The sequence below is a fragment of the Idiotropiscis lumnitzeri genome, chromosome 8 (genome assembly GCF_059441095.1).
Source record: "Idiotropiscis lumnitzeri isolate Australia: NSW breed Sydney's pygmy pipehorse chromosome 8, RoL_Ilum_1.0, whole genome shotgun sequence".
Lineage (NCBI taxonomy): Eukaryota > Metazoa > Chordata > Actinopteri > Syngnathiformes > Syngnathidae > Idiotropiscis > Idiotropiscis lumnitzeri.
Window position 1 is genome coordinate 15494144 of NC_142398.1, and position 11324 is coordinate 15505467.

The 11324-nt window shown below is 41.6% G+C and overlaps 2 protein-coding genes across 4 annotated transcripts in view; one reads left to right on the forward strand and one right to left on the reverse strand.

The window, feature by feature from the left end:
- Positions 1-1635, forward strand: part of lcorl (ligand dependent nuclear receptor corepressor-like) — a 14527-nt gene extending 12892 nt beyond the window's left edge. For 2 of the 3 annotated variants that reach the window (XM_088302133.1, XM_088302136.1), the window contains exon 8: positions 1-1635. In XM_088302133.1, the coding sequence (XP_088158259.1) occupies positions 1-8 (8 nt within the window). In that variant the 3' untranslated portion in view covers positions 9-1635. The other variant, XM_088302135.1, reaches the window with a different exon arrangement.
- ncapg (non-SMC condensin I complex, subunit G) overlaps positions 1-10889 on the reverse strand; it is a 22233-nt gene extending 11344 nt beyond the window's left edge. The window contains exons 1-22 of the mRNA XM_088302138.1: positions 10765-10889; positions 10367-10480; positions 9989-10261; positions 9329-9557; positions 8804-8949; positions 8641-8725; positions 8350-8542; positions 8129-8278; positions 7636-7776; positions 7401-7524; positions 6350-6439; positions 5399-5587; positions 4873-4983; positions 4522-4641; positions 4003-4251; positions 3465-3646; positions 3082-3247; positions 2756-2923; positions 2537-2660; positions 2326-2373; positions 2183-2252; positions 1946-2116 (exon numbers count right to left, since the gene is read on the reverse strand). Of these exons, the coding sequence (XP_088158264.1) occupies positions 1990-2116; positions 2183-2252; positions 2326-2373; positions 2537-2660; positions 2756-2923; positions 3082-3247; positions 3465-3646; positions 4003-4251; positions 4522-4641; positions 4873-4983; positions 5399-5587; positions 6350-6439; positions 7401-7524; positions 7636-7776; positions 8129-8278; positions 8350-8542; positions 8641-8725; positions 8804-8949; positions 9329-9557; positions 9989-10261; positions 10367-10474 (3093 nt within the window). The 5' untranslated portion in view covers positions 10475-10480; positions 10765-10889 and the 3' untranslated portion in view covers positions 1946-1989. The remainder of the gene's footprint in view (positions 1-1945; positions 2117-2182; positions 2253-2325; positions 2374-2536; positions 2661-2755; positions 2924-3081; positions 3248-3464; positions 3647-4002; positions 4252-4521; positions 4642-4872; positions 4984-5398; positions 5588-6349; positions 6440-7400; positions 7525-7635; positions 7777-8128; positions 8279-8349; positions 8543-8640; positions 8726-8803; positions 8950-9328; positions 9558-9988; positions 10262-10366; positions 10481-10764) is intronic.
- Positions 10890-11324: the final 435 nt, after the last annotated feature.

Genomic DNA, 11324 nt, shown 5'->3' on the forward strand with positions numbered 1-11324 from the left:
AAAGCTAGATGACGCACCGTCCTTCGTGGGAAACTGACTGTGTGGTGTTTTGTGGTGCCTTTGGACACTGAGCTGACCAAGTGGACTGACCGTTACGCTACGGTTCAGTCTCTCCCTCAGCAATTATGTAGCAGTCTAACTTAAGAAAAACTTAATGTTGCACTATTTTTTATATGTAGAGATTTGACTTTTTCAAAATACCCTGTTCTTTGACAAAACATGCCTTGTCTGAAGTGCTGTCAGTGAGACAAAGGTCGACTGCGTGAACTCAGCACTCTTCCCTAGAAATACCTCTTCATCACTCCCCCCTTAAACTCAGCAAACACATTTAAAATAGTGAAATAGGTCCCAGCCACAATAGCTAGAAAATGTCATGTGGCTTTCAAAGTTATTTCTTTTTTTAAGCATTTGAGATCAAGAATACTTTTTTTTTTTGTACAAACCAGGTCACAACTTGGAACTGAGGAATTGTGATCAATTCCTTTGTAATTATTAGGTTTTGCCATCTAAACAAAATTAGCACAAACATACCTAATGAAGGAATTGGCATCATGCAGTTGTTTTTTTTCCCCCTTGTTACGATGAAAGTGTTGTTTTTGTCGTTTTCACCCAAAGCACAAATGGGACATTGCCAGTTTCAGATGCACTTCTCGCACTATCCCATTTGCGATTTGGAATCCCATTTTTCTCCCCCATATTTTGCACATCCTATGTTCCACTACCAACACCTACTGTACAAGTAGAGAATCCTATGTGGTGCAATACAAATCCAGATTTTTTTTTTTATATCAGCATATAGTCATTATTTTATTACTGACAGATGGATGTACACGATGGTCTGGGATGTCACTTTAGATGTCGCCATATAGCCATACAAGGTGACTAGGCTAGGCATTGGAATTGGAACTAAATTTCCTAGACTGACTAAACTTATTTTAATGGGAAGTCCTTTCTGAATGTTCTGAGCTCCTTTTTCAATGCCAGTGTTGAGTAGCATAATGCTGCATGGAGAAGTGACCCATTTTGCTGTAGTTGAACTTATTGCATCTATTGGCATTTTGATGGCAACCTGTTGAGACCAAATCAACGTTCGTTTGGTATGCCCATTGCTGAACATGAGTTTTTTTTCCCAAACTAAAGCAGAAAAATAGTTTTTCATTTGTAAAATCATAGCATTAAATGTTTTGTTTGAATGTTCAAGCATTATATCATGTTTAAATGCAGTTGAGAGATGTTGATCTTTGAAGGTTCCGGTTTATTTTGCATTCTGTTTGCAGTATGAGAACATCAGAGACTAGAGAGGCTCACTGTGCTTTTCCTCTAAGATGTATGGATGACAACTTAACACTAATTTTGGATGAAACTCAAGTTTGTCCCTCCCCTTTGTGTAATGAGAATTTGTTTTTGTTGTTTTTTATTTACTATCTTTGTACAAAAATAGTGTGTGCCTGACTACCCATGTATTTATGTCACTGTGGTCGCATTTTAACGCAGTGACCCATTTTGGGGGGGAAATGACCCACTCAGAAAATCTGGTGCTCAACTTCTATTGTGTATTTTTCTTGTTGTTTTATACTGCCCTTTACAAATGCAACAGTGACTGTATTTGGAGGAATAAAGGTGTTTTTCCCCTAATTCCCAGTAAGTGTCATGATTAAAATTATAATACAGGACACATACGGTCAACCTGGCATATGTATATATTCAACTCCCAAAAATTCTTCGCAGTAAAACATTCACCTGGACCTTCACTAGTCTAAAAACGTGATTCTGATTAATATTGCGTTTGTGGAATACGAGTTAAGCAGCAAAACCACAGATTTTGAAAAATAATGGAGGCAATCTACACTGATCTGACCTTTATTGTTAAAACTGTTTAAAGTTAGCAAATACCAGCAATACTTGATAGCTTAAAAATGAGAATATAAAATGCGGCCTTGCTTACGGTATGGGGAATATGTGCAGAGAAGCCACCTTTAGGAAACAGAGTTAAGACAAATTGGCCTCCTGGTTGAGGAGGGGATTGAGATCCAGTTTTGTCTTCTCTATAGCTGCAATCTTGGTTCTACGAGAAGGTCGCACCGCAGGAACTGGATCGGGAACATTTTCGCCATCGCTGCTTTCAAACGGAAAAATACATTAAAGATTGAAATGATTTGTAAAAAATAAAGTAAAGTCTCACCTCTCCTCCGAGGACTCTGCCCTCCTGCTTGGCTTTCTGCCTCCTTTGGCTGTGGAGGCCTTCCTTTGACCTGCACACACATTCATGTCACCTCACACTGTCGAGTGGATTGTTGTACATTATGAAATTACAGGCCGTGTTACCTTTTTTGCTTCTCTTGGCTGATTTTAATGGCTCGTCTGCTACAGTCTCTGAGGAAACATTGTACAATGCGTAAGTCCCCTTTTTATGCTGCGTGGTAGGGCATTTTTGCAATCCGCTTATCAACATGTTGCCAATATAAGCATAATCCTCTTACAAGAAGAGTGAAAAAGTGATGTGTGCGGACAAAATGTTTGTGTTTGCATGTTGTACCCTCCGCATTGACATCCAGCGGCTGCAGGGCGGATTCACTGAGGAACTCAGTTTGCTCTTTTGAATCTACTAGTTGAGAAATCATCTTCTCCAAAGCGCGGAGACAGACGCGGTCCTTCACCACCTGAGGAGCAGCACAGGTTGCAAGTCAAAACTTTAAAACTGAGCCGATGTTGAAGAAGTCCGCAGCTGAACTTTTGTTCACAGGATGGAGTGTACCTGAACAAGCTGCTGCAAAAGAGCCAGAAGGTCCTTCTTGACTGTCCCATCCCTGCTCAGCTCCAGGTAGCGCAACGTCTTGGCATAGAGGCGCACCTCGGGGGCAGTCGGGTCCCGCAGCATCTCACCGCACATACGCACCGCTAGGTAGTCGTGGACGCTCACTTCCTGAACCCACGCAAACACACACGTCAAGTCTTGAGTACAAATGTCTGTGTGGTATGAGAGCTAAAACAGAGATACGATCATGTCTGTTTGGAAGGATTTTTTTCACCTCTACTTATGTGTAGGTATCAAATTTTGAGTCAGTGTGAGTAGGTGCTCACCGCAGTGTTGGCAGAGGACTTCACAAGGACACTTGGACGGGTCAGTTCCACAAAGAGCTCCAATACGTTGTTAACATCTATCTCTGCCAATGGGGAAGTGGCAGGTGCATTCATCAGCGTACGCACGGTTGGAAGGAAGCTCTCCTCCACAACTTCCTGGTGGGCCCTAATACACAAACAAAGGGCCATACTTATTAAGTGTCGCAGATGAAGTGCCACTTATCACAGCTGGCAACATTCACACAAAAACTGGGAACATTTTTCAACAAAAAAAGTAATGCAAATCCAAAATCGAGACAGGGCATACTTAACAAAAACGTAGGTTACATCGTCTTTACAAGGGAAAGTAAATGGGTGTGCAGAGGTATTTTTTTTTTCCCGACCTGCTCTCACGGGCATAGAGCTGGAAAAAGACACCCAGGCAGTGTCGGAGACGGACGTCGTCCTCAGTGACCGGGTTGTACCACAGCAGAACCAGCCGTGATAGGATCTTGGCACTGGACATGCGCCCCGTGTACATCAGTTTGGCCAGACCCACAGCCGTCTCCGTGCGCAGTTCGGACACCTGAAAGTGACATTTGGTAACGCGTGTTGTGTTAGAAAGCCCACAATTTTTTCATGCTTCTTGTCATTGCATTTCAGGCATTGCTAATGTATTTTCCAACCAAATTTGAGATATCCTACTTTTATTGCACTTCACAATTTCTTCTACTTTAGCCTGTACAGTATCCCCAAATTTTATGTGGAATATTAATGCCATAAATTCGTCCAAATGGAGGACCAGCATTCTTGCTCTTTAACCGTAACACCCAACTGCATGGCACAACAATAACAGTTCTTGGACACAACATACTCTCCCTGTTGATGATTCGCTCCTTATTATGTTGGGAACATGGAAAGTTATTACATGTGCAAGCTGACCTCATTGTCCAGGAGCTCGGACAGCATCAGCAAAATGCTCTGAGCGGTGTCCTCCCCCTTCCCTTCAGCCTGTGCCGCCGTCTGTGCCGCCACTTCCTCCTCCTCTTCCTCCCGGTCTGGTGATCCCGGCAGCAGTGTCTTCTGACCGCTGCCAGTTTCAGAGACCAGCTGGAAGCCGAACAGCAGCAGCAGGTCGATGACTGCTCGCAGAGCGATGATGCGAATCTTGACCTCGTCAAGTTGAGCGATCTAAAAAGAGAGTGCAGTTGTATTGCCAATAGCCGGACTCCATAGAAGCACTATCATGTCTAAGTGTAAAAACAAACAAACAAAAAAAAAGGAAACAAACGCAGCTGGCGAAGGTAAAGCCCATTCGCTTGGATATTGGAAGGATGTATAAAGACATGCAATTGATCAGGACAATTTAGTGCAAAGACAAATTAGGATTGTAAAGCCTTGGAGGGGGTGTTTTCTAGCACTTAATGCATAATTCAATAACGAGAGTGTGCACAACATTACCTGTAGCAGGAGGACCATGTGGGTGCTTGCAAGCTCTTTGCTGTGTAGAGCACATGTACCCAAGCATACCACGGCCATACTGCGAACAGCGGGGTGAGCACTTGCGATGCATGGCAGGATCTGATGGAAAAATGAGTCAATTGAACCAGCAAAACTATAAATGTAATCAAAATCACTCAAGCCACCATTTCTAAAAAAAAATTAAAAAAAAGAAAAGTAAATAAATTAAAAAGAAAATGGCCATACATTTGGGTAAACATGCTAATGACATACTGCCGAAAAGTCACATACTGTCCGTCATGAATGGTGATGCTGTAAAAGTGAAAAGGCCATTGAGATGGCAGGTCATACCAGTGAGGACATTAAGGCGCTTATTGTCGGGCTGATTCGATTCTTGATGTTCATCTGCTTGAGCAACTCGGCACACATTGTCAGACACCTCAACAGAGTCTCAGGGTCGTTCTGGACAACAAAACAAACAAAATGGATTCATTGAATGTTGTCTGATTTTTCTTCTACTGCATATAATCTAATCTCGTTGCACACTTGAGTACAATGACAATAAAGGGATTTCTAATTCTAATATACCAGATTTATTTTAACAGTGGCCTCTGATTGAAAACGATGACATGAGCCCAATTTATTGCTGGGAACATCATCGACTTGGAAAAAAAATTATTCCTCACCTCAGACCTCATAAAGACAAAAATAAAAGGCACAAAGCCATTTTTAGGGGGGCATCAGTTACTTGCGTTTTTCCCTATTCTTGACAGGGGTTAGTCCCAATTACTGTAATGTATTAACAAAGATGAATGCCTGGGAAAGTGCAATATATAGAGTAGACACAGCCTGAGGTCATGCCCCACACGTCAGTCACCTTCTCAGTGCGGATTTCATTGTCAGCTGGCTGGGTGCTCGCTGCGATCTCTTCGAGGACCCTGTTGCGCTGGTTCTCCTGCTCTGTGATTGACTCCTTCAACTCTGCCGCACGACCAAAGTCCTGAGCAGCGACGCATTCCTCTAGGGCCTGTTTTGCCTCCATGATTCGCACCTTCACCTCTGCAAGCTAAATGGGAGATGGAGGCGTAAGGAGAGGAAGAGGGTTATTCTTTCGCTAAAAGCACTCTGGAGGATGCTTGACAGGAGCCAATGAGATGCATCACCAATAACGACGATGACGACAACAACAGCACCTGACGCTCTGGGCCAGGTTGCTACTGTCTGGAGACAGTACTCTCTAAAGCAGTGTTTCCTCACCAAGGGTACGTTTACCCCCTAGGGGTACGTGAAAACATATCACTGTAGTTCCAAAATGATAAGAAAATATTCTCAGTCATTTTGTAAGCCCGTCAATAACAACAAGAGAGCGCAATCCGTCAAAATGACAGCTCTGGGAGGCCGAATAGCAGTGGGGTTAATGGCTGCATTATTGCATCAGCAGGAAAAAAAAAACATAGAACAGAATTTGGTCCTCCTTGTAACTACAACATTATCCCTGGATTCGGAGTACAGAAGACAAAAGAGGTTGGGAACCACTGCTCTAAAGAATGGATAAAATAATGTGGCAGAGGACAGGTGCAATGTAGCAGATGGCAACAAAGGATGCTCATCGAGATTAAGATGCAAGGAAGGAATAAATCCTGAGACGCTGATGGAAAAATAGGAAAAAACAAGACTTTCGATTTATTCAAGCAGACGGAGAGCAGCACTGCAAACACAGTACGTCCAACTTTAAACAGCCAGACACACGTTGCCTGTTAAAATAAATAGCAGCCATCTGGTGGATGGAGAGGGAACATTTGGAGGAGGATTTTCGGGATGTTCCCACCTGAACCTGCTGGCGGCGGCTGGCGTTCTCATCCACCGGTTGACTTGTTTCCGTGATTGGCGCCCGCACATCCGAAATTATTTCTGCCACCTGTAGACAAGATATCAAATTAAAATTCAGCTTTCATGTGAGACAAAACATTATATTTCATGACAGTAATAAGAGTGTTGGTCAGCTGTTGCTGAGTGAGTATACCATTTTTACCAGAAAGATTAACTTCTGTAAAATGAATGCAGATGGTCAGCAAAATACACCACATTGCCACAATGTTATGTAGCGTCAACTGCTTTATTTTTATACAAGAGCTGAATCAAAAATAACTCCTCCTAACTTAACAGTGTTCCCTGAGAAGGATATAATTTTTACACGATGTTATAGGGCTGGGCAATATGGCCTGAAAATAAAATAAATAAAACATTTTTTTTTTTAAATCTGATTTCAATCAACTTCCACAGAAAAATCAAACCCATTATTTTTACAGATTGTGTGAGAAGATTTTGAGAAGTGTTTTCGCTTGATAAAAAAAAACTTTTGACAAAAATGTGTAAACATTTTAATAAATCAACATTTAATGAGCTTTCAAACGGCTCGACGGGTCCTCATGTCCGTCGCCACAAATAATGGCACACTCTTTTCTGAGCGAGCTCTCAGTCTTCTTCTCATGTACAGTTTCATCGGGTTCTGGGGAAAACGATTTCACTCATGTCATTTTTATAGCGGGGAAATAAATTGCAGACTTTTTTTTTTTTCAGTTTCTAAAGGGTTCATAAAAACAACATTTTGTTCCAATCAAAAAATACCCTCAAAACAAAAAGTCAGCATGATAGAAATAAAGCTGTTGTGAAATACGCTATAGAAATAAAGTTGTATTGTATTGTATTGTATGCTCACATTTGATTATGATGTAACGGGCTGTCACTTGTATAGCGCTTTTCTACTTTCAGTACTCAAAGCGCTTCAAGTGCCGTGTCTCCTTAAAAAGATGCTTGACTTTAACTTTGAATTAATTGCAAAGAGCAAGGCCAAGATAGATGACAAAAATGTATCTCACAGTCTGAATGCGTCGTTGGTCATCGGAAACGAGCGTGAGGAGCATGTCAGTGAGCAAGAAGACCAGCTTGGAGGGCGTCTGTGGCAGGGCCAACATCTCCTGCAGCACTGCCAGAACACGTTTTCTGTAAAAAAGACTTGTTGTTAATCTAGAAACAACAAGACAATTGACCTCAGCTTTCAAATAGCTTCACTCAAAGACAAAATGCACCATTCCACTGGGAAGTCTTTCATACCTGCCGCCCTCTTCGTTGGTGTCCAGGGAGCTAATGATATGGATGAGCTGCTGAGAGATAAAATCCTTGGTCATAACCAACTCCAGCTGGCTCAAGTCTGCTCTATGCTCCTCTGACAGCAACGGAACTGCCTTCAAATACCTGCACCGTGTCAGAGTTGACAGTTACAGAACAGCAATGACTGCTACCACCATTTTTGGTCACATGCAAAGTAGCAAATAACAACACAAGATTCATTAAACCTAATGAGGTGCACAAACTATCATCATTCTACAAATCAAACTGATTGTTTTGAGAAATTAGGACAATATTACAAATGGCTCGCAGGTCATTTACAGGAATCTCTGAAAATAAAAGAAAAACATTCAAAACAAATGTAACAGTGACTTTTTTTTTTAAATTGTGGTATGCCTCATGAACAAATGTCACACTTGTCCAGCATAGTCCCTTTCTCTTTTTTTCCTTATTTATGTGCGTGCAATGTCTCTCATACTCGTAGAGGTAGTCGGCGTAAGTGGCAGCGTCTGGCAAGACCTGCTCCAACATTTCGTCGCCATCATCGCCTTTTTCCTTGATAAACTTGCATAGAGCTCGCCAGTAGAGCACATTCTCGCATGTCAGTGACTCCACTGGGATAAGTTTCCTGTTGAAGCACAAATATATTCAATCGTGGTTTACCAATTTAAAAGGCAAAAAATAACATGACAAGTGTACCTGCTGTTCAAGTGAATCCTATTCTGCAGCAGCTCATCAGTGTCCATGCCTTTGAAAATGGCATTCAGCATGTCCAAAGCAGTTTGGGTGCAATTCTCCACATCAAGCCTGTGGAGAAGCTCCACAACATTTCCATCCAGTCGAAGAAGCCAGGCAGGTAGTAGACGGGAGCACACTACCTCTTTTACGGCTTCTACAACACATGCATCCAGTCGGGCTTAAGCATCATAAAGTTCTATAATCATTTTAAAGCTTTGTATAATTACTATAGCAGGTCGAAACCATTGTTACCTGATGTGTCGTGGAGTCCTTGCTCCACTAAGCTCACTCTCTGTGCAATAGACAGAGCTCTAATGTGAACCTTGTCAGCCAGAACCTTTAAAGCAAGTCAAACATTTCACAAATGAAAAGTAAATGAAAGAGTTGGAAAATTATCAACACACACACACTCTACCTGGTAGGCTAATTTGCGGACATTTTCCTTCACATCCCGGGTGCGTCTGAGTACTCTTGGGAGGGTGTGAGGAGACATGGCAATGCATGAGAGGACAGCCCGGCGCACCTCAGCATTGGAGTCATTTTCCAGAATCAGCAGGAAAGCTGAACAGAGAAGAGAGAGAAAAATAATGATGATGATGAACAGCACTGGGCAAAAGGGCTTTGATTTTTTTTGTTTCATCTTTATAATGACAACATACTGTAAAATGTAAATGTTTTGTCACTGTTCATCTTGTTTATGTACTTTTTTTACGGTGTTAAGACGACAGCAAATAAAATAACCACGCCATGACTTATGCAGTGTTCTGTGTAAATTAATTATCACAAATTATAAGACTACTTACAAATTCTGCACAATTCTATCTTTCAAAGTGGAGTCCGTACACATGACTAATTAATTTGAAAAAATTGAAGATCCTCTGCTCAATGTTTTCCCTCTAATATCATAGAAAAATGGATACACTCCGCTACGAATACACACCATTGATGGTGGAACAATCAGGATCGCTTGGCTGCTGCAGTCGGGTCATGGCCAAGGCGGCTTGGATGCGCACATTGGCAAACTTGTCAGTGACACGGACCAGCATGGCTTGATGGATGCGTTCGAAGAGGTCGTCATCGATCTGAGCGTTCTCTGCCATGCTGCCAAGCAGCTTGTTGATGAGCTGGCATACGCGGAAGCGCACTGCATGGCTGCTCGCTTTATGAGACTGAGATGGTATAGAAGGTCACATTAGTTCAGACAAAAGACAGACGAGCATAATAGGAAAAAACTTAATCGTGCAGATGAATGAATTAGAGTGACTCATCATTCCATCCATCCATTTTCTATAGTGTTATAGTGATTGTCCTCATTACGATACACTGGAGCCTACGTATATTTTTCAAGGTAATTTTAGATTAACTGTGAATTTTAGCACTTTTAGGACAGTTGACCTTTAGAGGTTAATTCATAATCAACTGATGGACATGTGCAATAAGAGGCAGGGTGCTGTTCTCAACAAATAAACAAATACATACAATGGAAATTTGAATCAATATCCAGCCCATTCTAGGTATGTTTCAGAGCAATGGTTAGCACAAAAAGCTTAAAGCAGTGATTTACGTATGTAAGTGCATAAGATTAAGTATGTATATATACCTCTAGCAGGAAGTTGAAAAGGAAACTCAAAAATGGATGATCATCATCCTCCTCCTCCTCCTCCTCCTCCTCCTCCTCCTCCTCCTCCTCTTCTTCTTCGTCTTCTTCTTCCTTCATTTCTTCTGCATCCGTTTTAGGGGGAGACTGGAAACTTGTGGCGAATCTCGCAGTAAATTCAATGACATTTTCCACTGCGGGCTCACGCTTATATATAATCATGGCATGTTTCAGGCAACAGACAAACTCTTCGTGGAACAAGGTCTTGTCCTCCAGCTAACAAAGAGAAAAATTGTGGATATTATTATTTACAGAACCGACGACAGCAATTAGAGTTGTATTCAGAACCTTCTGCAATAGAAAAAAAATGTTGGGGCTCACTTTGTTGTAGCGGGTTTTCAGGCAGGCCACCAGCTTCGCCTTGTTGCTGTGGCTCTTTTGAGCGCACTGAAACGCCTCTTTGACGTCTATTTCGTTGTCCACGGCCATATTTTCCTTTTGAGACAACACCAACCGTTCAATCCCAGACAAGTGTGTGTACAATGAGTTTTGTTGTCAGTGGTGGTTTTGTCTCTTGTGTATCGTTAGCAAATACAGCAATAGTCGCTACTCTCCACCCCTCCCTCACGCCCCGGAGAAAAACAACGTAGCCTATCTGTGTGAAAATAAATTCATCCCACCGATGCCCTACAGAGTTAAAAAAAATACTTCGGAACACATACAAATAAACAACTTTATATTATCGTCTTATATCGCTATCCTAAATTAAATTCAATTACCTTTCCGACTTGTTCGTGAATAAGACACTGCCGCCTGTTTTCAAATCCAACAATCGTTGCAATCTCGCGAGAACTGAACTAGAGGTTGTTTTTTCCATATTGTGCCCACAGTTTTGTCTCATAGGCTTACTGGTAGCACACGTTAACGGACAAGCTTAATTTGTGTTTTAAGTGTTGGTCCCAAGAACGTCATTTTGAAAATGATTTATTTTTTGGTTGTAACTATTTTCCTTTTTGTAGCTGTTTCACAGTTTATTAGATCTTGACATTGGAGGCACTTGCAAATCTAATGATATAGTGCCAGATGGGGAGCCTAATTGTCTGTGCAGTAGTCAGTCAGTGGTGTGGAACTATTTATTTTTAAGCATTTAAGTATATATACACAGATAAAAAATGACTTCGGCTTTAATATTGTCTAACCTTTACTGTAGTCATATTAGATTAGTGGCTGGTTTGCGTTTATATGTATTTGTTATCTCAAATGACACACATTAGTTTTACAGATTTCCACAGGATGACTAATCTTTTTTTTTTGTTCGAGTCCTGGGCCAAATCTGCGT